General features: G+C 45.0%; 1 protein-coding gene across 14 annotated transcripts in view; it reads right to left on the bottom strand.

The window, feature by feature from the left end:
- Positions 1–26,677, bottom strand: part of nfixa (nuclear factor I/Xa) — a 104,789-nt gene that overhangs the window by 69,881 nt on the left and 8,231 nt on the right. For 11 of the 14 annotated variants that reach the window (XM_019274240.2, XM_019274238.2, XM_019274236.2 and 8 more), the window contains exon 3: positions 529–1,060. In XM_019274240.2, the coding sequence (XP_019129785.2) occupies positions 529–1,060 (532 nt within the window). Of the gene's footprint in view, positions 1–528; positions 1,061–1,764; positions 2,753–5,620; positions 5,919–23,305; positions 23,481–26,677 lie in introns of those variants that run through there. The other 3 variants (XM_019274233.2, XM_027283635.1, XM_019274234.2) reach the window with 3 other exon arrangements.

Here is a 26,677-nt window from a genome sequence, read left to right as displayed (position 1 = left end):
ACACACAGAGGCATGCAAATTCCTTCCTATAAAAAAATAATAAATAAAAAAATACATACTCATACGAAGCCGCCTTGCTCAGAAAAATGAACACGTACGTGCCAGACCACACTGGCCGGATGCCCTCGACACACACTCACATATTCTTTTTATTACTGTTGATACTACGTCGTCATGTAAACAAACAGAAAAGAGGGAAAAATACAAAAACTGTTGTAGAAGAGAAGAAAATCAGGAATTTATTTATTTAGCTGAATATTGTGAAATTCTTGAATTTACTATTTCTGTATAAAATTATTAGATTTATTATAATCTGAATTCTTCTACATTTCAATCATGTTTCATGATTTTTCTCTTTACGTGTCATTATTTCAATTTAATTATGTGTGATTCTATATTAAGTGTGTGTACACGTGTGTGATTATGCCAATGTGTGTGTACGTCTATATGCACATGCACATGGGCATGTATGACATGATGTGTTGGCATCCCTCCCTGTTAGTTTCTAGTATCCAGTTGGCCACGTACCTGGCGAGTGAACGAAGTAGGCCAGGTAGAGGTCCAGCTCCTTGACGGACACTCCGATGTGATGCGGCTGGACGCACAGGCCAGGGTTGGTGCACTGTGGTGACTTGACCAGCCGTTCCCCGTCCGTGCTCTCCAGGGGGCTGCCCTTGAACAGGATGACCATCACCAGGTCCAGCCGCCACACCTTGTCGGCCTGGCGCAGGCAGTCGATGCGACGGATCTTGCCCTTCTGGTCGGGGTTGGACAGCACGCAGCAGGGGGGCTTTTTCCCCGTGATGGTGAGCACAAAGTCCTCACGGAACTCGGGCCGGATGTCCTTGCGGAGCTTGGCCAGCAGGCGCGAGGCCCACTTCTGCTTGATTTCTGGCTTTTCCCCCAGCAGCTCATCCTTCACTGCGCGCTCTTCCTCCTTGGACATGCGCTTCTCGTGCTTCTTGAAGTACTTGCGTTTGCGGGCCTGCAGGTTGAACCAGGTGTAGGCGAAGGCGCGGACATGGGGCAGCAGGGCCTCGATGAAGGGGTGGAATTCATCCTGGATGAGGGAGGAGGAGGAGGAGGACGGGGGGAGGGTGGTGGTGGAGGAGGAGAGGGAGGAAGGGGGGGGGAAGCAGGAGGAGGCAGTGTTGGAGAGAGAGGGGGAGAATGGGGGAGAGAAGGATGGGGAGAGAGGGAGCGGGGGTGAGGAAGGGAAGAGAGAAGAGAGGCAGTTAGCACCGGCACGCAGCATGGAGGAGCAGCGCCTGCTCTGTGTGAGCGGAGGGAGAGAATGAGCGAGAGGCACCGAGAGAGAGAGAGAGAGAGAGAGAGAGAGAGAGAGAGAGAGAGGCTATACACTCTCTACCTACACATTGAAGGACACACACTGAACAACACAACACTGAAAGTCTGACGGATGAGATAATAAGAGGAAATTACTGATTTATGTTCCTGCATGAATTAATTAATATAAACAAACGTGTTAATTGTAAATTAATAAAATGTTGCCAGACTTGCATTCAGGCATTTAAAAACTACAACAGAAATTCAAGGAATTATTTTAAATTCTAAAATTAAAAACAACATTTATATGGATGTCTGGATTTAATGCAGACTAATATAAAATGCAGAAAACACTGAAATAAAATACCACAGTCTAATAATTAAAATAAAACATATTTCTCTCAAAATAACATCCACACTCAAAACCATCCAATAACAAAACATGTGCGAATAAAACAAGAAGAACATGGTAGTTACCATTTTGCTCTCTCATCATAAATTCACCCGCCGATTTGCAAAGAAAACTTAAAATGCGCCACGAGAACAGTAAACTGGATTGTTCGAGTCAAGAGGCTGTGGAGTAAATGCTGCGTGTATTAGGAAACACAAAAAAAAAAGAAGAAAGTAAGCAAAAATAGAAGCTGAGAAAGTGTCCAATAAAAAGCAGCGGGGGGTAAAAAAGCTGAGAAAGAGGAGACAGGCCAAGGGGGCGCAGTGTAATACCAGCACAGGAACACAGGAGGTACTGTAGCAGGAGCTGCAGGAGAGGTGCTGTTCAAGAGCACAACAGAAGGAGAGTGTAGAGAAGTTCAACAATCTCTCTGTCTAAAAAGGATTTAAAAAAAAATAATAAAAAAAACAGAGCAGGACGTGCACGAACAAAATAAAACAGCAGCAAAAAGGAAGAAATTGTCAAAAAAACTTAAACGAGCCTCTTTGCTTGTTTGGAGAAAAACAAAATATCTTCATGAAAAAAACAAAAAAAACAAAAAAATAGCTTGGCAGAAGCGGCGCGTGTTATTGGTTCAATTCTCTAGGATCTGCATAAGACTCACGGAGAGGGAGAGAGAGAGCTGGACAACAAGGGGGGTGCGGACGGAGGAGAAGAAGAAGAAGAAGAAGAAAAAAAAACAAAACAAAACAAGAGGACCGAATCAATGTTGGAAGAGTGTGCACGACCGCTGGCAAACCCGAGTGCAGCTTCTTTTTTCCCCCTCTTTCTCTCCAACTCTGTCTCTCTCTTTCTCTCTTCCTCTTCACTTTCCTTCTCTAACCATTGACTGAGTCTGTGCCAACACGCACAGGGCCCACCTATTTGGCACCGAGTCTCAAACAAGCCCAGCCAATACGCACGCTCCCAGCACTGAAAGGGAGGGAAGAGAGAGAGAGGGAGAGCGAGATGGCAGAGGCAGAGAAGCAAAAAGATGTGGGGGGTTGGATGGTTGGTGGCTGGTAGCGGAGAGAGAGGGAGGGAGGGAGAGGGACACGGGGACTGTGTGTGGTGCAGGCAGAAGGCACGTCATTAGCCAAATAGACAAGTTCCAATCTAGTGCAAAGGCAAAGTCCAGAGGATATTAATTTTACATGCATCCAATCCAGACAGCACCCGCCTTCTAAAGCCCTCTACGCCTTCCCCTCCCCTCCGCCTTCGTCACCAGCGTGGTCACAGCCATCCCAACAAACCAGCTTGCTCTCCAACTGCAACCCCCCACCTCTCTCTTCCAGAAACACCCCTCTCTCTCTCTCTCTCTCTCTCTCTCTGCTCGCGTTACACCACCTTGGCATGGGATGGCATGAGAAAACACAGGCCCAAAATCCCACTAGACCCTGAGACCAGCAGCTGCTCCTGGATTTACCACACAAACAAAGAGAGGAGGGGGGGAAAGAAAAAAGCCCCCCCCCCCCCCCCCCCCCCCCCCCACCACCACCCCCACACCTCCACCCCCACATCCACCCCCCCAACAAAAAATACCATCCAAAAACATGCTCTCCTGTTTCAAAATGCACTCTCACATCCAAACTGGCCTCTTCGCTCCCTCTCTCTTTTTTTTTTTTTTTTGGTTAGTCCGTTTTAAAAGCCCCGACAGCACAGACACAGAAACACATTAAAAGTTTCTGTTACTGAATTAGACAGCGATCCCATCTGAGAGCAGAGAGACAGGATCCAGCTTTCACCTACGAGCTGCACAGACAAAGCGTTCACATTCAGACACCTAACAGTGAAAGGAATTATAGTTTTCTCCCTGCAGCCGCTAAATTGCCCATATTTTCATCGTGTTGCATTATGAAGTCCACAATGACACATGATTGGGGCTTGAACAGCGGCAGAAAGAAGTGAGGGAGCACGGGGCTGCATGGCTGCCCTGGCAAGGCGCGTCGTCTCATCCTCATTGGCTGACCCACATGACCTCAGAGGGACAAGCTGTGCCCAGCGCACCATGGGAGAAATATCTGAGAGACAAAGGCTCTCACCAAGGATCAATTCAATGTAATCTGATGTATGTATGAGATACGTACGGGGCGCTCTGCGGTGCATTTAAACATCATTCATCCGAATGACAAAAAAAGAACATTTGCTCGTCTGTCCCGTCCAAGTTGCATGAACTAGTCCGCAGGGCTCTCAGGAATTATAGAGACATTGTCGAAACTGGAATCTCGGCAGTGGGCAGACACAAAAAGCTAACTTGTCATGTGGCAAAGTTGAAGGCCTGGCCATTTGATTGTGGGTTGAAGCCCCCCGCTGTGCGGCGGGACAGGCTGTCTGTGTGAACACCCTACAAAGGCCGGAGTCCTCTGGTTGGCTCCGAGGAGCATCAGATTTAGCCTGGCCTGCTCTGCTGTCAGCGTCTGACAGAGGAGCCGCAGCCTGGACGACTGGCCGGTCCACCGACTGGCTGGCGAGCTTGGCTGCGAGGCTGCATGACTGGCTGGGTGAATGACTGGTTGGCTACCCGGGTTGGGTGGGTAGCTAGCTGGCTTGCTGGCTGCCTGGCTGGCTGGATGACTGGCTCGTCACTGCTGCTGCTGCTGCTGGGGGGGCAGACCCCATCTGGACCGGGCCGAGCCGGGCCGGGTGCCGATTGTTCATGCTAACATACGCCTGCCTCACACCGAACACGTGAAAAATGTGGGAATGAGACAGAAGAGGGGACGTGTTTGTTTTTGTTTTTGAAGAATAATGACGGAGGTGTGTGTGTCACTTCTCTGAAAAGACTTTTTGATGAATGGGCCGCATACAAAGTAAAAAAGGAGCTGTGTGCCAAGTGTTACTGTCACTTCCTGTAATATCATCATGCCGTTACTGACAGGCAAAAAGAGAATAACCACGATTACTATCAGGGAAATCCACACCTCTCCTTTGTGCGTTCAAAACCCGCAGCACATTTTCTTTTGTAGTTCAACAAAACTCCTGTTAACTCTTTAGATTACAGAAAGCAGATGGAGCTAACTAAATATATATGTGTGCAAAATATTAATTTATGATCATAAACTGCAACCAAATACAAAAATTGCAGACAACAGCTAAACACAGGCTTCGAGGTCTGTGCACAATTTGCAGTTAAGGCAAGATCTTTTATGATTTTGGCTAAGAAATGAGTCTATGTGGCACCGTCTTATTTAATATGTCCTTTTTTTTTTCTTTTTTTTTTGGACATTTTCAAACCCACATTCCCCTCAGCTCATTAGAGACGGTTTCTCCTGTTTGCCCAGAGTTCTTCAGGGCAGAACGAAACAAGGCGGTGGCAGTTACTCTCTCTCTCTCTCTGTTTGGACTCTTTAGGTATCTCCGCTCTGCAATAATTTGTGCAAAGAGCTTCATCATCTTATCTCCTCACGCCACGCTCTGTCTTTCAGAAAAAAACGACGACCTTTGTTCGCCAGGCGCTGGGGCAAAGACAATCTCCCCTTCCTGCCCCCTGACAACAGAGAGAGAGAGAGAAACCTCAGGTTTTTATTAAAGCTCGGCGGTGGTGGAGGAGGAAGCGCCAAAAAACACACGACAAAGGAAACTCGTAAAAACTTGAAATTGTTGTATTCAAATTCATTTTGGTGGTATTAACCTCAACAAAAATAACAACGCTTTAGTGCAAATTCACCATTTTATGTTTGTCCTGCATGTGAAGCTGACACTGCCTTAACATGGAGCGATATATTTCATATATTTATGAACTTTAAACATTAATTTAAATTATTCAACTGAATAAGAAGTGTTCAGCTTCTGGCTGAAGGAGTTATAGTAATAAGAGGCCTGTCCTCCAGCTCATGGCGGCCTCTCTACATTTATAAACAATATAAAATTAATGTTTTGTTATAGAAAAAGCGGGAAACGTACCTCAGGTTTCACCGGGAGACCACAGTATCCATAACACCGGTGTAACGGCAGATTCTGGCCTAGTAACGGTCACCGTCTCCCGCCTGTTTCTAAGTTAACTCTTTGTGTTTTAGCCTCGTTAAAACGAACAAACCGACTTATTCTCGGCGGTAAAACGTCTGTGAGTTTTAAATTTGTTTGAAAATGTTTAAATAAGTTTAAAAATGCCGCGCTTTTCCTTCCTGTTGGCGCGTTTTTAAACCAACGGCCTCCCGCTCGAGCGCGCAGCCTCGCGCCTGTGCGGCCTACGTTGAACAAAAAGGGTCAAAATTAATTCACAAAAAAAAAAAAAAAAGTCGATTTTGGATTAAAAAATAAAGGACGCACATGCGCAGTAGCAGACAGTAAGTTAATAACAGGTTTGACCTCAGAGGACGCAAACAAACAGTAATTAGACTTGTACCTTGTTCCTCCTGCAGCCTCTGCAGATTTATTAACTTAATTAAACATTTTTCACCTTCGTGCAAATTCAAAACCACTCTTACTTTCTTGGCTGAAGGTTTTATTTGCGTGCAATTGACGTTAACAGTCTTACTTTAAACCTCGGCGTGTTGTCAGCAGCTCTGGTAGTATACTGAGCAATTAACTCGAAATGAAATTAGCAGTTTCTGAAGAGTGCATGCGTGAAATGTGCGTGAATACACCTGAGAAGAAGGATCAGCTCATCCAGGTAAGATTTCAAACACTTTTTTTAACAGCTTTTATTTAATTTAATTATTGTTTTAATTGTAAAATTGTGATTTTGACTTTAGACAAATTTAAAAAATAAGAAAACATAATTATATGAATAAATGCACCACGTTCATATTTTATATTCCTATTATTCTATATTATATTATTATATTTCACCATCAACGTTGACCTAAATTATCTAAGCGTCTTACATTTGATGGTTTTGGAAATTTAAAATAGCTGGTTTATATATTAAAATGTCTTACAAACTAAATTTAGGATAAAACAACAATTGGTGCAGAAAATTAATCAACAAAAATAACTTAAAAATCTTTTTTTTAACAAAGGGAGAATATTTTATAAAAGAAATTCATTCATAAATTTAAATGTTTTCAGTAATTGAAGGATTCTGAACATTTTAGTCTCAATCCTTTTTAAATGTCTGTTACATGTTAACAAAATGTATTTTAAATAAATGTGAAATAATAATAATAATAATTATATTTTGTTGTATATTTGCTGAACAAATGAGGAAACTCAGGGACATGTTCCTCCTTTTCTTTTGCAGCATTTTATTGTATTGACATTTATTCTGAAAATCTATTTTAAAGACAAAACTCACTTTTAAAATTTGCCTTTAAATAAGGCCAGATTTGTCTGATGAAATAAAATTTGACTCACACGCATACAAGTTTTTTTTTGTTTTTTTTTTGTTAATGCTGTTCAGAGGTTAGTGAGATAAAGGTAGGCCACAAACACACACACACACACACACACACACACACACACACATGCAGAAAGATGAGGAAGGTTACAGCGTGTCAGGACGTGTCACGGCTGGAATTCATCTTTGACATCTGCTGTGTGAAATCACATATTGACAAGTACTGTGGTGATGTAAGGGAAAGACTGCGAGAGATCTGAACTATTTTCCCTTTGTGTGTGTGTGTGTGTGTGTGTGTGTGTGTGTGTGTGTCCTGATCACTGGACTTGGTCCGGATTAATTCGGGCTGAGCTTGTTTGTGCTTCGTATATAAATTAAATGTTTTTCCAAACCTTTCTCAAACCGCACTGTTCTAAACTTACATTAAACAGGCACATTTGGGCCGTTTATAAGACGCATAAAGCCATTTCTGTCTCTGTCCACTCTGTTAAAAAAGAAAAGGAAGTAGAGGAGGAGAAAAAAATTTAAAAAAAAAGCTTCTGCGGGTTGAGAAAAGTTTCCATATTTTTCTTTTATTTTCTTCCCATGAGAAGTGCAGGAAAAGTAAGGTGTGCAGGCCTGACTCGTGGTGAGTAACACCCTGCCATTAAGAGGTGATGGCTTCGTAACCTCACAAGCCTCAGGGATATAAAATAATTACGGACAAGTTGACATAAACTACTATTTCCTTGGAAACTCTCATGAAATAGAAAAAATAAGTGTCCTTTTTTCTTCTTCTTCTTCTTCCCCCTTTCATTCACTTATTCACTTATTCGAGGCCACACACACGCATTCACACACACAGACCCACATTATTCTTCTTAAAAATTTCCTCCTTAACTACATCAATGCCAATCCTTCCATTTCCATCCAGCTTAAAACCTTTTTCATCCATTCTACTCCCTGGAAGAGGGAAAAAAAAAAAAGCAGCTCTCTTTCTCCCATCGGCACAGATTGATGTTAAAAGTGTGTCTGCGCATCGTTTGTAATTACGCCTGTTTACACACTGAAGCATTACTATGTGTGAAAGTCTGGAAGCCATTTGTGGCATGAGGCTGAGAGGGAAAGACAGAGCGAACGAACTTTAAACAGCTCCAGAGACACAAGGACTGATGGCAAGCTGGGGCTTCTGTCATGAGTGCAGACCTGGGTAATTTTATACTCGGAATATGCTTTCACGTTTGCGCGATGGATTTGTCTGGGCAGACTGTTTCGGCCTCAAATGTAAGCACATCAAAGATAACATCAAGGGCGCTTTGTGATTTTTTTTTTTTTTTTTTTATCCAAAATTTATTCAGCCAGGATTTTCTTGAGGTTTGTGTGGCTTTTCTATGACTCTGGTCCATCTGCATGAATTTCACCTTATACAGTTAATTCTAAACATAACTCTAACCTCAAAAGTGAGTTATATTCCCAATTTATATTCTGAAAATATTTGGAGAACTGAATTCAATTTGGACAAGTTAAAAAGACATTTTATGAAGATCATTTGTTAAATAGATTTAGTTTTTTTCTGGCTCTGGCTGCAGAAGTTAAAACGTATACACTGGAAACTACAAGAAAAAAAAAAACCGAGGGGCGGCTGAGTGAAACATTATACATTTTACTTCTCTCTCTTGATGCAAAACCCAATGTTTAATCTTGATAACAGTGCCGTCAATTAGAAAGAATGTCTCTCTTAGAGATGATGTTATCGTGATATAAATAAACCTGGGCTAGAAGAAAAAATTACAGATTTCAAACTAAATTAGGAGATTCTGGCTCTGCACGCTGCAAACAATGATTTAATAAAAACCATTTCAACATGTGGCTGCAGCTAGACGGGGCCGGTATAGGATTACATGTATGTATGCATGTGTGCTGTATGTGTGTTTACAGTACAACGGTCTCTGTCGCGTCACCATGGCAAATACACACACACACACACACACACACAAACCGAGTCAAACACACGCACACAAACTGTTAGGGTGGCATTTTCCGACAGGACGTTGCAGTAAAACTGAGAGTGCAGCATTTCCACCCTGGACAAGGGCGACCATTCCTGATAAGGTCAAGTAGGCCGGGTGATACTTGGAGTGTATGTGTGTGTGTGTGTGTGTGTGTGTGTGTGTGTTTGTGTGTGATATACAAGCAAGGAGAGTCTCACACTTTCTGTCTCACTCCTAACCAGAGCTCACGCTGCACACACCTAGAGTGTTCCAGTCGGCACATGCCAGCGGCGGCACACACCGGCTACCATGGCCTGCCTACATCTGCAGAGAGGGCTTTGAACCTCGTGGTTAGCAAATACAGCAGGAATCAAGCAGATAATGAAACCCGATATGCTCCCTCCCCTGCTCCATCCTCCCCCTTTCCTCCCCTCCATGCCCTGCTCCAACAGCAGCCAAGGCCTGCTTCTCCTCACACAAGAGATGCACTATTGAGAGACTTTCTCTCTCTCCACCCCCCCCCCACCCCCCTTCATTCTTTTATTCCTCCCCGGTCCTCGTTCTGCCAGTCGGCAAGGCGAGATGCCAACCTCTCCCCAAAGCCCGGGCATAGTGCCCTAACCCTTTATGCAAATGCTTCACCACTAGCCCAACTCACACATTCATTCTGTGCACCCCACCACCACCACCACCACCATCACCTACTCCTCCATTCCTTCGTTTCTTTCTTTCACCTCTTACTCTGCAAGCCCTCTCTCACTCTCTCTCTACAACACTTTTTTCCTTTTCCTGCTCTCCATATTGTTGTTGCACTTAAACCCTGCGTCCCTCCCTCCCTCTGCTTTTTGCTGCTTCACGCTCTCACTTCTACCAATTGCATGTGCTCTCTCTCTCTCTATCTCCATTGCTATCCATCTTCCAGCATCTCCCCCCCCTCCCGCCCTTCACTCCTTTCACTGTGGATCTCCCTCTCCTCCTCCCTCTCCTCCTCCTCCCTCCTTTTTCTCCCTCTCACACAGCTTGACTCACCCAGACTCAAACTTGTACACTCATTCCTCGGTCCCTGCCAGACAAGCAAGTGCAGAAACTCCCTTCAGCCTTCCTCCCTCTTCTTCTTCTTCTTCTCTTAAATTACACTTTTTTCTCTATCTGCTGCTGTTCATATAAATCATTAAATCATCTGTCAGGATTTAGTAATGAATGTATAATTTTCAAGGAGCCAGTTGGCACGTCCGCTCGTACCTTCACTGTGAATTTATTTGCTATTTTTGTGTGATTGCTTCCCCGATTGTCGAGTGGAGCGCTTAAACACATCGAGACAAAAAAAAAAAAAAAAGAGTGCTGGAGGTGCAGTGGTTTAATCGTGTGTTCGGTCATGTTTACACGCTCTCTTTTTTTCAGATTGTGAAAAATACGACAGGATATTGTGTCGTTCCAAATTAACATGGCATGGTGAAACCCTGCTGATTCCAATCTCGGTGATTAAAGAATTATTAACCATGAGATGAGATTCTACAAATCTTGGCTTCATGAAAACACTTTTTAAACTCGTAACTCTGTGGCTGTCGAGCTGGGAACACGGCTGTTATCTTAGTGACATTTGTTAGGGCACAAACACTGACAGGGCTTTAAATCACTCTTGAGTTGTTGTGTTTTGTTTTTTTTATTCAAATACAATTTCTCAGAGAGAGAAAGAACAAAACTTCTTTGCCCGCTGACCACAATAAATCCATCATTTACAATTAGGACAGTGCAAATGTTTGTAGCACGTCACTTTGCAAATGGAAAACCAACCCTGTTACATTAGCATCCTATTTCCGCATCAGCGAGCTTCCTATCAGGAACACTGAAGCTTGCAGATTTAATTCTGCTTATCATGTGAGCTGGACTTTTGCCTGTGCTGTGTTGGCGCTGCGAGGGTTAAACGGTGCCCGCTCCCTGTGGCATGATATGAGCTGGGCCTTTGCCTGTGCACTCTGCCTTGTCTGCACCGAGTTGGTAGTGTTAGAGGTTAAGAGTGGGTGGCTGCTCCAAGTGGCTTCATACGCGACTCTGATCCCATTAGGGTTAAAAGGTGTCTGTTCCAAATGGCTTCCCGAGAGCCGGGTCTTAATCTCTGCTACGCATGACGGAGTTTGGGTTAAAAGGGAGACAGGCTCTTGATATGGCAGCAAGTTATGCCTGAGTCTGAGCTGGCAGTGTGAGGGTTAAAGGTCGCTCTGCCCATTTTGAGTGGCGTTCCCTGTAGGGCGAGCACCATGCCAGGCCGGAAGAAACAGAGGACACACACAAAACACATGCAAGGCGAGAAACAAAGAGCCTTCACAACCACACACACAAACACACGAGGACACGTGCGCGCGAACACAACAGCTAAATCATTTTGAAACTTTTATCCTCTCAAACCAGCGCGTTCCTTTTTTAAAGACACAGACAGACACACGACGCAGACGGGCGCCTCGGGATGAGTGTGTGTGCAGTTATCTCCTCTGTGACCACGCTCGCTGCCTAAACTACCACCTCGCTCAGACCTCAGGAGCACCACAGCACCACAGGCAGACGGCCATAAGTACATGTCCTCAGAGGGGACATAAAATGGAGGAAACCCACCTCGATAAAGAGGCACCTTACAAACAGGCGCTTCAAATTAGGTTAGTGTTTTATTGCTTCTTTAATTTTTATTATCTGAAAAGAGCGCATCCCCACTCTCCTTCCTGTTATTGTGTTTTACTTCTTCTGTTTAAATGCAGAACTCAAACAGAAGAAGAGTGCAGCGAGAGTGACAACTACTTGCTGCAGCTTGCATCTGGTATATTTATAGGTTGTATTTTGTTTTGGCCCTTAGTTACCAAGAAATCTGTTGCAAGAGCGCCGAGAAATAAGAGTAAAACTCAGTAAACGTGTAACAAAATGTGGACTTTCTTTTTTTTTTGCTCAGATTTATCATCGTCTCATTGAAAAAAAATAAACATTTCCTAACGGCAATAAATATTCTACACGTGTGATTTCGCAGCGGATGGTACGGTGTTTATGAAGTCACAGCGGCAAAACTGGTCCGGTATGAAATACCCGTCAGTCCCCATTTATAAACATGTGATTGTATGAAAAGATAGTATCACAGAAAAGTGAGCCAGAAGGAGAGAGAGCTGGACTGAAAGCAGCAAGAGCTGCCACGTCAGATGCTGCTGAGGCTTCTTGGCTGTCAGGACTGAAACACACACACACGCACACACACAGCGTAGACACACATGCACATGCAAATGCAGAATGGCCTGCACACACACACACACACACACACACACATACACCAAGAGGGGTTTGCCTTTGCAGTGCTGTTTTAGGGAGTTGGAGTCATCAAGCCAAGCCTGACACCCCTGCTCAGTGTAGCCATCACCGCTGTCTCTCTGTGAGTCAACATGGATGGAGCTGCTCCATAAACAACACACACACACACACACACACACACACACACACACATACAGGCACTAATAATAAAACCAGCAAATCCTCCCTCACACCCACGCCAGAGAGGACCTGCTCCCCCCTCCAGCAGCACCACCACCCCCGGGTCTGATCACATCCTGTGGGGATCGCTCCTGGATTTACACTTTATCATCCGGTTACAACCAAAAACATTATTTTACTGTAAGCTGCGTTTATTTCCAAAAGACAGCACGGGAGTGGATTGTTTTCAAAGAAGTACATATAGGGAAATATTGTGGGCAATATTCAGGCACTTAGGCTGCACACACACAAAAAAAAACACAGAAAAATGATGCAAAACAGGATTTGGCCTCATCTTTATTTAAGCGAGCCTTCCAGTTCCTGAAGAAATTGCATTATTGAATACAACAACGCCATTGTTTCATAAAAATTTAGAGGGGCTTTCAGCTTTATATATTTCCAGAGAGAAAAATCAAAAATGAGAACACCGCTTTTCAATTTGAAGGCTCTTGTGTAGAGATTTGATTCTCCAGATAGCACTTGGCACCATTTGCCTCCTCTAAGTACTGTAATATGGTTATGATACATTAGCATTCCTTCACATCACCAAAGAAACCCAATATGTGTGTATCAACATTTTAGTCAGCCGAGGAAGAGAAACGAAGCAGAGGAAGGAGGGAGGGGCGGGTGGAAGTCGAGGAGATGGAGAGTCAGGTAAAGGATTAGCATTAAGAGGCAATAGGGAGTCAAAAGTTTCCCCGATGAGCGGCATTCCAGCGGACAAAGCCTTGGCCGATGGTGAAACTGCTTTTAGATAGCCCGCGCTGTTCTCAGGAGAGGCAGACAGGGAGTCAGTAAAGTGGCTTTTAAGCTCACCAAATCCAACATATCCCAGATAAGACTGTGGCTCTTCCTGAGGGAGCGAAAGAGAGGAGAAGCGGTGGGGGCTGGAAAGAATGAGGTAAAATGGAGAAAGGGGCTGGTGGAGGTAAAAGAGGCTTTGAGAGAGGGAGAGTGTGGGGAGAGTTGAGGGATGGGAAGAGAGTGAGACAGAGAAGAGCAGACAAAGATAAGCAAACAGCTAAAGAGAGAAAAAAACATAGGAATGAAGTGTAAGGAAAGAGAGAGCATATTTTCAGATGAGAGCACATGTGAGCGTCGGTGTTGGTTGATCCCGTCTCATACGGCGCAGCGAATGAACCCAGAGACACGGAGCCGTCCTGCCCGCCTGTCCAGCAGGATTTTATCACCTGCGTGAAAGGCGGCTTGAATACACACCAGCCGGCGTCATCAATCTCTGCTTTGCTCTGCTGCAAAAAGGAACGTGTGCAGACTTTTCAGGCACTCTTGAAGTTTTAGATATTATTCAGAGTGGTAATGCAGAGGCGCAGGCCTCACAGTGCGCACAGAGAAGGCCCTGAAGTGTGTTTTCCATCTCGCGTTCACACACATCACACGAAAACATGCATGTGCATAAATATTCATACTTCTCTGCAGCCAAGTTGCATTCATCTTTGTTTGAATTATTTTGTTGAACTTGTTTCACTCTTTCATGTGGGGGGGGTTTGACCCATCATGCATGTATGCATGGACTGTTAACTGCGTTACATGCATGCGCATAAAACGGCAGGAGACAGGTGCACACGCAACACACGGGCCAGAGAGCGGAGAGTCAACAACCGGGGTCAGTTTTTTAATCATCCCGAGTTTGTTTATTTAGCGGCGGTCAGGTTTTTCACTTCTAAACCTCCCAAAACTCCGCTGCAAAATTCCTCCTTTTGAGACTCCAGAGAGAACATTCAAACAGTATTAATTCCTCTTGCTGGGAAACGGGACGGCCTTTTCCCGGAGCAATCCATAACATCTGAATATAAAAATAAATACGAAGAGCGGGCGCGCTCTTAACCCCAAAGTGAGGAGGGAAAAAACCTGCCGGGAAGTTTGACGGCGGCTGTATGTTTTTCCTGTTTCACCAGCGTCTGGGACAACATTTGTCCCGCGTAGGCGCTCTTACTGTGTTACAGCTCGCTACCACCTTCTTCTGTTTTTTGAAATCACTCTTTATTGAGCCTCCCTTCTCTGTCTTCTTTATCTTTACCCTCTCTCTCTCTCGCTCTCTCTCTCTCTGCTGGATGCCTCTGTGCCAGTTAACTCACCACAAGCCAGAGGGAGGACCGCAAGAATGCTTAAATCAGCATAATTAGGCCTGTGTGTACTTTAAACACACACGTTTCCCCCCAAAGCCTGGACCCCTGCCACCCGTACACCGCTGTGTACGCAGCCACGGCCCGTCTCTTCGAGTCAATAAACACAAACATATCAGCAGTCAGCCTCACACAGTACACACACACACACACACACACATACATATGCAGTACATGAGGTGAAAAATGATGTTGTATCCCGCTCCCACCCAACTTTATCCACTGAAGCCACCTCCCTCATACAGCTGTCGCCCCCCCTCAGGCTCAAACCACCGTCACCACACTAACACAGTTTGACCCTTTACACTGTGTAGCTGAGGGGGTGGAAACTAATGAGTTTAATATGGAGGCTCTGTGCTGAAAAGTTGCACTTTTTTTGTTGTTGTTTTTCCATAAGCGAGCCCTGGTACAAAATGAAGCACTGAAACAAAGGCAGGGCTCTCTCTCTGTTGAGTTTGTGGTTTTGTCCCACACACACACATCTGTATGTGTTTTAGGTTTCAGCGGTGCATTAACAAACAACTGGCTCTCCGTGAATTCAGGGTGCCCCGGCTGCATATGGGGATTATCAGCAGTCATTACAGACCATTTAATAATAATCACCGCCATCAAAAACAAATCAGTCCAAGCATGTGATATTCAGATATATCACCAGCTGAGTGGATCATATTAGTGAAGATGAGCGCTGATTTCAAATGCGTGTGTCACTATACGGCGGCGTGGGAAGGAAGCGCTTACAAAGATGATACCTGTGAACTTACGGTATCCAAACACTCGCACAGAAAAACTTTGAACGCCGCCGGTGACTAAGCCCTGCTATAAAGGTGTCCAATAAAAACATTACACGCCCTGCCTCACGAGTTCAAACGCTCACGACTCCTCACGAAGAAGAAGCTTCAGGTGCAGACGGACGCTGCTGCAAGAGCGAGGCCTGCACTTGCAGAGACACGGAGCAGAGCGCATCGGATAAGACGAGGTGGAAGAGGAGTGCCGTGAACATAAAGGGCCCCTCAGCCTGCGGCCCCGTGCATTCATTTCCATTCTAAAGATTCGCACGGAGAAACAAGTAAGTCCAGCAGAGAGTCTGACTTATGCCGCACGGCTTTGGGACTGCAGTGGCGTTGCCATGGAGTTTTTATATGTCATTAAAAGCAAAACATGAAGTTAATTTGATTTCCATTTTTAACATCGCCCGCCTCCAAAAAGAACAGATACATTTTATACGGCCTCGGCTCTCCAGAAAAGTGATCAGAACGCTGCATGCTCGGCCCGACTTTGGAAAATATTTTGTCAGCAGCATTTGATCAAAGTGGTGTGATACTGTTTATATGAGGGTGCTCTCTGAAAACTAGCCACAAAGAAGCCACTCTGTGTGCACCCCCCTCACTCCTCTGTCTGCCTCACACACACACACACACACAGAGGCATGAACACACTCATATCTCTGTTTGTGTGTTCACACAGCTGTGGATCTTGTGCGCAGGGTTCAACCAAGGTAAAGATATGGTATATTACGCAACGGCTTATAGATTTTTCCGCCCCTGGCGAGCTGCCAGCGCTTTCAATGGGAGAGAGAGAGAGAGAGAGAGAGAGAGAGAGAGAGAGAGAGAGGATCAGAGAGCAGCACACTTTGTTCCACAAAGTCTGACTCACTAACTGGATTCACTGGCTCCCTTTCTGGGACTGCAAGCCTCTATGACCAGTAGTTACACTGAGGAAATAGGGCTGAACAAAAGCATGTGAGTGTGTGTGTGTGTGTGTGTGTGGTATGTGTGTATTACTTGATAGTACTGGGTGTAAAGATTGTTGGTTGCTTTTTGTGTCAGGTATCAGATACATTTATTAGGTCTGGTGGATATTTCAGCTATCACTCCCTGAGGCGATGTAGACTGCTGCTGCTCTATATTAGTCTGCCTCTGCATGCACACACACACACACACACACACAGAGTGCAGGCAAAAAATAAATGACCTTAGGTAGTCATTCAACACAGCGGGGTGTCGTGGCTATACACTCTCTCTATGTATCAGACACACTTATAGAAACAGAGACCGTAAACACATAAAGACAAATGAAAGCAGATTTGACCACACTGACCTGTGATCAGCTGAGAATTCGTACGTCTGTTCTCACACTGTGTAACTTTGGGCTCCGGGTCGGGAGAAGTACGTAACGCTTTACGGCACTAAGTCACACAGCAGCAACTATTTCACTGATTCTGGTGAAACTGGATCATATTTTATGGAGGAAATGTTTTCTGGTTTTCCCTCTGATGTCCTCCGGCTGCTCCGCCTCAACTCTCTGTGATTTACAGAGTTTATGATGGACAGTGAAGTAAACTGCTGACAGCTGTAGCTGCTGTTAGCTCAGTTCGTCAGCTTGGCGGTGAGCTCAGAGCGACGGGTACCCGTCGCTCTGAGCTCACCGCCAAGCTGACGAACTGTTTGTACCAACAGGCGTTATGGAAGACCAGGAAGAAGAAGAAGAGGAGGTAACCAGGCTCCTCTACGGAAATAATGGCAGAGGAGAAGCTGCTGTGTCTGCTGTTGGTGACCTGGTTGATGTTAGAAGTGAATGTAATCAGAACAAATACACAGCTGCGCACTAAATTGTAACTTTTGTAAAAACCTCATTCACTGAACATCGTTTCACGTCTTACTGTTCTGTTTTTAAGCACCGTGCAAATGCATTCGACAAAGCTCAAACTGTCATCGGACTTCATGCACAAATACATAAATACCTTTGACGTAAACAACAAAAAAACTGTAATGTGCGTGCATGACAGACATTTCATCTCAGACCACTTCCAAAATGAGACTTGGAAGAGTCGGCAAGAGCGGCCCAATCTGTTTCCAATCAGACGCTTCGCCTGTCAGGACCATCAATCCGAATGTTTTCTTGATTTACCGAGTACGTGACACGCATATGTTAATGAAACTTGTGCGCTTCTCATATCGGTCTCGTCCATATTCTCTGCAGCCTGGATTAAGAAGGCAGACATACTGTTCACACACAAGGCCTAGAAAACACATTCAGCCGTTCTGGCCTAGATCTCATGCGCCGAGGTTTCCCCCTACTCTTTTAATTGGGCTCTTGATGCTCGACATAGGGTGTACTTCCTCTAATTAGCTATATCTATAGCGTATGGGAGGGTGTATGAATGCATGCATGTGTAAAATCCTCTTTTGAGCAACTCCAAACTAACTAAGAGCTTTAATTTCACGCTAGGCTGCATTGTCCCATTCAGTGGGGTTACCCCCCCCCCACAAAAAAAAAAAAAGCCTCTGAGAAAATCAAAAAGAATGGGCGACGGAGGAGGGGGATGGAGAAAGATGTAGGGAGAGAAAGAGAGAGAGGGAGAGACAAACAACAACAACAACAACAACCGAGGCTCATCCTGGAACAATGCAGATCCCTCACTAACCGTTACTTCTCTTTTAAAGGGAGCTAATTGAGGAGGTGGAGGGGGTGGAGCAGGATGAAGGTGAAGGGGAGTCTGTCGCAAGCAGCTGCAAGAGGAGCACGGCACTTTGGCTTCTTGTGTATCTTCTCATGCCGGGTTTCTCACGTTTCCACCTCATCACTCTTTTTTTTTGCAGTAGATGACTGTAAAGTGCAAGTTGTTGCACCTCTGATTCTCAAACCTGAGAAAAAATAATAGCAGTCTTGCACGGGGAGGATGTGCAATTATCAGTCAATCACACATTCATATTACGCAACTAATTCTAACCCACTGCCAAAAAAAATCTAATGACATCGGGGTTGTGAGCTTTGCAGCAACAAAAGCTCTGCGGGATAATTGCATATATTTAAAGTTTTTATGATGAAAGCTGCTGAAGATCAGCAGACTCTGCCGCTCCTCCGCCTGCCACATGTCCGTCTATCTGCCGATAACATACATGAGTGTTCGGCCTGATTTCAGATCATGTGTGTGTGTGTCTGCACATACGTGTGTTTGGCGTATGGTTTGGTAAACTATATCAGAGACCAACATAAGACCGCTATAGGGGCCGCCTGCTTCCACTGGCCACAGATCAGCATAAACCTAATCCACACTAGGAGGCAGAAGAAAGAGGAGGGGGGTGTACATATATTCATACACACACACATATTGGACACGCACACACATGCCCATCCATCCATCCACCCATCCATCCATCCATCCATCCAGGGGACAACCACCTATTACCCTGTTGTGCCAATTGCCTCAGTTAAGCATGATAAATCCATTTTCTATGGGCGGTCAGCAAGACTGCACAGATAAGGGATGAGCAGAGCGCCACAGTGCTGGATTTAACTCACCTCCAAGACAAATTCACACACACACACACACACACGCACACACACACACGCACTGTCCACAAGCTACCTCAGGGTTTTGTCTTACACCAGCACGTCCACAGCGAATCCTTAAAACGCTGGAAAAACAAATATTTTGTGCTCTGATGAGGCACAATGTGTGATTTAAAATGAACTCAACACATCCCTCTCACACACACACACACACACACAGTACATTTTATTTTTTTCTTTCCATGTAATCAAAATTTATTCAGACACAGTTTAACTGACATGGACATGTTGTGCCATTTCCCACTTCCCTGCACTCCTTCCTCCGTCCCTGCCTACCAGCTCTCTCTCTGGGCCAAAGCAGTGTAAGGTGGACCTGGTCTTCCTCCAGCAGAAAGGATGAATAAGTAAAAAGAACACAATGTACCCCTGGGTTCTGCCTGCAACCCACTGCCTGCCTGCCTGCCTGCCTCTCCTCCTGGCACAGTTGGCAGGCCAGTTTTTTACCCTGCCTCGCTGTCCACTACAGCAAACCTATTCTCCGCTGCCTGTGCTGTGCCTACCAACGAGCTCTGTGTGAGCAGGATTAAGTGTGTGTGTGTGCGCGTGTGTGTGTGTGTATAGTGCAAAGTGATGCCGGCAAGGCTTGGTATGTTACCAGATCATGCAGGCCCACCTCGGTTTACACCAGCACCGCCGCCGTTACCGTCCGGTCCCAGTGAAACCAGAACCGAGGGCTGACGCAGGAGAAGCATCGGCCCAAAACGGGGCAGGAATAAGTAACACACACGCGTACTGTACACACATACGTGCACGCACAGCTATGACTTAAAACGTGAGTTTTAATGAGCAGATTCATGTAAAAAAAAGACGTTTTCATTTAGAAATTTAGGATAATTTCTACACAAAGTGCACGCGTCGGCTCCTGATGCACCAACACTTTTGTTGAGATCATAAGTCCCTTTATCTCCATCACCAAACACACTGACTACAAAATCTCCACTTCTCTGTGTGTGTGTGTGTTGCTATGGCTGTATGGCATGGCTACAGTATGTATGGCTTTCACTGCATGCTTTCATGTGCTTTGCCAATCTGCACGGCTGAGTGAATTTCAAGGACTCATTTGATCTGCAAATCTAAAAAAACAACACACACACACACACACACAGTTTAGAAGTGCAAAGAATTGGACATGAAGGGAGCAAATCAAACTTTTTTTTTTTGTGCGTGTGAACTGTGCGGGAAACAGTGAAGCAGTCCTCCCGCATCTCAGAGACAGAGAGGAGGAGGAAGCTTCAGAAGTTTGGCAGCGCGATATTAACAAACCCACATCTCATGTTGGACTTAAGTCTGAAATAATTGATTTGAAAAAAACGCAGCACATAAAAGTTTTAATTAACGGCGACCTTCAAACCGCATTAAAACTTTATGCAAATGAATTTCCGTCACATGCACGTGAAACAATGCCACGCAGCAACGTAAAAAAACAAAAACAAAAAAACTCCCGGTGCTGGTTTGGCAGGTGCTGCCTTTCTTTGGCCACTGCTGCAAAGCTTTTTATCAGCATTAATAATACAAACAAGTTTAGTATGTTTTCTGTGATTTGTGAATTATTTAAAGAGTCAGACCGGTGCACACACACACACACACACAGGATGGATCCATACATTAGTATAATTCATCCATCCATGTCCACAGACAGCTCCAAGCCACAGATCATTAAATTGAAGCTAATTAAAGGCGGATGTTCAAATTACAGGTGTGAAACGGAAGTGTCACGAGCAGGACGCACGTGTTTCCAACTTCTTTTTTTTTACTGCCTGTTATCTTTTAACGGCGTAATATCCTGTGAGCGCGAGTCTGCTGCAAACCGGCCCGGATCCGTCAGAAGCCTTAAAGCGGATCAATATGTACCGCGCATATGGGCAGCACGCGTCCATGCGGCGCTCGTGTGAGAGGATCTGCTGCCAATTAATTTTAATTAATGGAAAGAAAGTAGGAAACTCGATGCGGACCTCTGCCTCATAGCAGCAGTCTTGGAAAATGTATCTGTGTCTAAATATGCAAAAAAAAAAATCAAATAGACTATTGATTAGAAAATGTTTCAAACTCAGCAGACGAAGCCAGAAAAAGGTCAACAAGACAGAGAGACGCGGAGGAAGCCGCAGCTTCTGGTTCTGTTGGAGTAATTAAACAGAGATGTGATGAATATTATTTTTCTGTGTGAGCTGAGCTCTCCTCTTGTTTCTGACAGCTCCAAACAATCAGAGAAAACATGCTGAGGTCTGAAGAGACGAGCCTGAAATAACATGGACTGTTTTTAAAGTCTCACACTGCTGCCCAAAGACTGGCCCAGCACACGTGACACACAGCTCTGATATTATATTAAAAAAAAAAAAAAGTTTCAGCAAATAAAAAAAAATATTTTTTATTTATCCAACAGCAGCAGCGTCCCTCTGTGAGCGTGCACACAGCCCTGCATGTCACCTGCAGGGCCTGGAGCTCAGCAGCGAAACATGATGAAGTCAGTCAGGTCTTATTTTGTTAATTAATGAGAAAGAATTATAGTGCACGAGCCTGATAATTAAGTTTGCTGTTCTGTAATGACTCGTGGCGAACGGAAGCTCGTGACCTCAGACAGAAGCTGAAGTTTGAACAAAAAGTCAAACTTCAGATTCCAAGTTTAAAAAATTCAGTTTTCATGGGAGGAAAAACCGAGAAGGACTTTTTTAAAACTCAGTTTTAATCCGGGCGGAAAAACCCGGAGCTGCGGCGGCCTGAAGCTGCAGCTCATGTGTTAACTCTGCAGTGACTGCAGCTCGAGTGTCTGCGAGTCATTCACACTTTAAATCACTTGAGATATTTTACGCAAATAAAATAAAAATAAAAAAAATAAATAAAAAGCGCAGCGCTGCGAGCAAAACAAGAAAACACAAAGAGGTCATTTCTGATTTGACCTTTGCTGTTTGCAGCTGATCTGTGAGATTTAACTCGCAGAGAAACCTGCGCGGGCTGCACACACGAGACAAATTCAGCACGTGAAGAAAATATACTTACTGTGCTGGAGAGAAATAAAATAAGAGAGAGAAACGAGGCCGTTTGTGCCAAAGCTGCTTCACCAGGCCCTGAATGCACACTGTGAAGGTGATAATCAATTACAGATCATTTCTATAAATCACAAATATGATCAATATTCTGTGATTTCAGCGCGTGAGCTGTTAAAAAATAAAGATTTCTTATTTCTGTGCTTCGGAAGCAGACACGCGCGCAGAGGAGCAAAAGGTCAAAACGGAGCGACGAGCTTCATGAAAGGAGAAAAACAGAAGCAGAACATTCAGAGAGGCTCCTTCAAACCATGGAATATATTTTATTATGTCGCTCTGAGGTAAATTAAACAGAAAGGAACGTGTCATCACCTGCGCGCAGCTCTCTGACTGAAGCGTCACCTCAGACGGCCTTTTGGATTTGACGCACAGCGACGCGTTTTTTTCTTTTCTAGTTTTGACACTTTGGAGAGCTTCAATCTGCGCCATCTTTATTCTGACACACACACACACACACACACACACACACACACACACACATTAGAGCTTCTTTAAACTGTATTTGTGATTAATCAAACTGCAGCCATGCAGCTCGGACTCTCCACACAATACACGCCCACCCTTCCCGTCTGTCGCCTTCAGGATGCCCCCCTCCCTCCCTCCCTCTCTCTCTCTCTCGCTCCTCTCCATTAAAAAAAAAAACTTATTAAAAAAAATAAAGCGAGGCTGCTGAAGTGGAAAAAACTAAATGAACGAGTCCACGGTGACCCTGGAGGCCCCCCTGCAAGCTGCGCCGACCGCGGCGGAAGACCGGCGAGTCCTCCGTAACAGCCGCAGCTCTGCTTCACATAGAAAATAATAAAGTGTCCCACAACTGAGCGAGCCGCGTTAAAACTCGATTCGTGCTTTATTATGTTTGTCGATGAAGCCGATTATTGCCTCAGGGCGACTGTAACGACGCGCCAACTGTCAGGACACCGAGCCCCGGCTCTTCCCCTTTCTCCAACCTCCGTTTTATATAAAATAGATTTGGGAGAAGCGCCATTTTCTCTCCAAACCATGCGCAATGAGACGCGCAAGAAAAGCCCGTTGGAGGAGTGCCATTAAAAAGCAAAGGGGGGGAGAGAGGGAGAGAGAGAGGGAGAGAGAGAGAGAGAGAGAGAGAGAGAGGTTAAACTCTAAAAAGAAAGCAGAGCTGGAAAAAAAAGAGGGTCCTTAAAAAACGCAACAAATGACAGCGGCAGCAGCAGCAGCACCGTAACCACGGACAGTAAAACAAACCGGAGGCGCAACAAACCGGAAAAATAAAAAGCAACGGAGGACAAGAAGAAGAAGAAGAAGAGTGTAGTCTTTCATACCTGTGTCAAGCAGTAAGGGGAGTACATGGTTGTGTCTTAGAGATGAGGACTGGAATAGTTGATAATAAAGTTGGATGGAGGTTCGCTGCGGTGCCGCATTGCAAAGCCGCTGTGGCTCAGTCCAGGCTGTAACCCCGCCTCGCTCACAGTGAAAGCTCCGCACGAAGTTTAGGGGAAAGTTTTAGCTGCTGCTCTCCCTCCCTCCCTCCCTCCCTCCCTCTGACTCTCCCTCTCTCCCTCCCTCTCTCTCTCTCTCTCTCTCTCTCTCTTTCTCCCTCTCTCTCTCCGCTTCACATCGACACAAACCCAACTGAAAATTATGATCGCCTCTTCTTTCTTTTTTTTTAAATATATATATAAATATATATAAATAAACAGATTTTCTTTTTTAAGCACGGGCGCTTTGCTTTGCGAGAGGAACCGCTCCAGATACAGATCCCTGCAGCTCTGTGAGAGCGCGCATGCATGTGGTGAGTGCACTTCACTCACCTCGACGTGTTCTGTCATATATTTTATAAAATGCATGTGCAATGTTTCTCATATTTCCACCTGGTCTGCAGGAGAACCTGCAGCCACGCTGCTCACATTTAATACAACGTTTATTTCTGTATGTTCCGTGAGGAGATGATCGTTCCTGCTGCTCACATTTTACTAAATCTGGAATTGATATGACAATTAAATGTCTAGATAGACAGTGGTTAACACTGACTCTGTGGCTTTATTTTATTGCTAACAAAACATTTTTGTCTCTCGTGGAATCAATTTTAATATTTCAAAGAAACCTTGAAAGTTTCTTTCATGCACAGAGTTTATTGGGTTTTAAATAAGGAGTCCTACATCTAAACTTTGAGTTTAAATTGAAATGATTTCCTCACATTTATCATATTTGTCACTTTCATATCCTCTTGCTGCTTCACAAAATGCAGAAGTCGGTCCACGCTTTACCAAAATAGAAACAAAAGGTTTTGAAATTTACAACTGAGATTTGGTGCTGCGGTGTGTTCAGGCCCGGCCCGTCACAAAAGCTTTCAGCACACAGTAAACTGAGTCAAGTGTATGAAGTGGACGAGTCCACCCACCCACCTAGTGTTTAACTGTGTATTCTTAACTCAAGTTGTTACTACACATGAAAGTGTGTGCGGTGGACAGAGTGTTTGATGCAGCGGAAACATCACGCTGTTTGTGTTGAATTGATTTTTTACAAGGTGTCACGGCTGGATCTCAGGCCCCGGTTCTGGAGGCTGCCGGTCAGAGCTGCACAGTTTGGAGGAGAAGCTGCTCGTCTCACGTCATATTTCCAATTCCAGCAGCTTCCAAATGTTCTTAATATTTCTGCAGACGTCCTTGAATGCCTTCAAGGCACTAGAAAAAAGTTGTAAATGTGCTCCCATGGTGATTTTTTCAGCTGTGATACCCCTCGGATTTTTGTCTTTCCTGCTTTTTAACTCACTCCAAGTCATATTCCAGTTTATGTACATGCAGACAAAAGATACCTGAACTTGGACAAAGTGGTCTGAACCAGTTTTCAGTGTGACTTCTATTGTATGGAAGCGATACACTCTGTTTCTAATCAGGCTTGGCTTTATCCTCGCCCGCTCCCTGCTCCTCAGCCTAATCAAACTCATATATGCAGGCAGAGTGCCTGCAATTATACATAAGCCCCTGCCTTGTGCATGTGTGTGTGTGTGTGTGTGCGTAAATACAATTCTGAATATGTGCATATGTGTGTGTGTGTGTGTGTGTGTGTGTGTGTGTGTGTGTGCAGGGTGCGGTTTCGGGGGGTTGAAGTCACCCCAGAGCTCGAATGCCAAGTTTTTCGAGGAGGGGGGGTATGAAGCTGTGCAGCTTTACGAGACCTCAGCCTCATGTTGGATACTTAGACACTCACACCACAGACACACACATGCATATAATGTACACACGTGCACGTACGCACACACGTACACATACACGGCCACAAACGTCTTGTGGTCAGAGATATGCTGGCACGAGCAGCTAGAAAAAGAATTAAGACTGAGAGCAAGAAAAAATACTAAATAAAAGTGCAGCATATTGAGGTGTAGTCCATTCCCTTTCCCAGAGTCTCTGCTCTTTCCAAACCACACCCCACCACGGCACAGGCCCAAACCCCAAAAGCCTTTGTGTGTTCCCTCGCTTTCCCTCTTTCTCTTTCTGTCTTACCTCCTTTTTCTATTTCTCCTTCTTTTTAGTCACCTTTTTCTACCTCACATCTCTTCCCTCTTTCTCTTTCTGCTGTCTTAATCGCACACACCATCCCTCCGGTCTCTGGTCTCTCTGACTTTTACCGTCTTTGTCTCTCTGGCTGCAGCCCTGGACCGATCTCAGTATTCAACACAGGCGCTCGGCTGCAACAAACAAACTATAGCAACCGCAGGAGTTACAAAACACTGACGCTCAGGTTTTCTTTCCAAACTCTCTCTCTCTCTCTCTTTCTCCTGATCAGTCGGTCCTCTCTGACCATCACCTACAGACTCACACAGACCGGCCTGTGTGAGCTCGCCCATTAAAAAAAGCGCACGAGAAAACCATATGGTGTGTCTAAAGTTAGCATGTCGCGGTCTCCCGTTGACACACAAGCACTGCCCATACACTGGCTGTTTACCGTCGCCTGTGGCGAGGCCGTTAAATATTGAAAGTGATGTAGCATACTGATACTGCCGTGAGCATGCTCAATGTGTGAGACAGGTGGCGGAGGCCGCCTTTCAAAAGGCAGAAATATGTGAACGGAAAATGTGTGTAACTGCGCCGTTTACTACGGCGTGCAGTGTAAATATTGTTTGAGTAAGCTGTTTATGTGTGCTCTGGGAGGGAGCACGCCAGTCAAATGCATACAGGCATATGCAGTCAGAGAGAAACGGCTGACTGGGCGTTATGGCTAACAAGCATATCATACACAGAGCGGGATCCCAGAGACTCTATATGGATCTGTTTGCAATCTGAGCATGTGTGTGTGTGTGTGTGTGTGTGTGTGTGCGAGCCTGCTGCCTTTCATGTGTTCACCGTGTGAAATACACGCATGTACTTTTACTCCGCTGGTTCAGATTACGGCCTTTTCACCGAGTTTGCGTCCAGCAGGAAGAGCAGGTATAGGTTTCTGCTCTGATGTCATCGTTTTTCTTAATTGAAGCGGTGAATTCAAACATGTCTGATTACGGCACGCCGGCCAAACCGAGCATTTCTAAAAGCTTTTCTGATTCTTTCCAGTTTATTTAGTTTGAAGCGGCTGCCGGCTTCGTCTGGACCGAACTACTGCTGTGCATAAATAAGAATAAAAAAAACATATCACAGAAAATCATGCAGGGCACACACGAGTTCAGGACATCCACGATGACATGAGGGATTTGGATATAT

Source organism: Larimichthys crocea, chromosome X (assembly GCF_000972845.2).
Source record: "Larimichthys crocea isolate SSNF chromosome X, L_crocea_2.0, whole genome shotgun sequence".
Classification (NCBI taxonomy): domain Eukaryota; kingdom Metazoa; phylum Chordata; class Actinopteri; family Sciaenidae; genus Larimichthys; species Larimichthys crocea.
The sequence above is the reverse complement of the archived record's forward strand: the minus strand, read 5'-3'. Positions and strand labels throughout refer to the sequence as shown.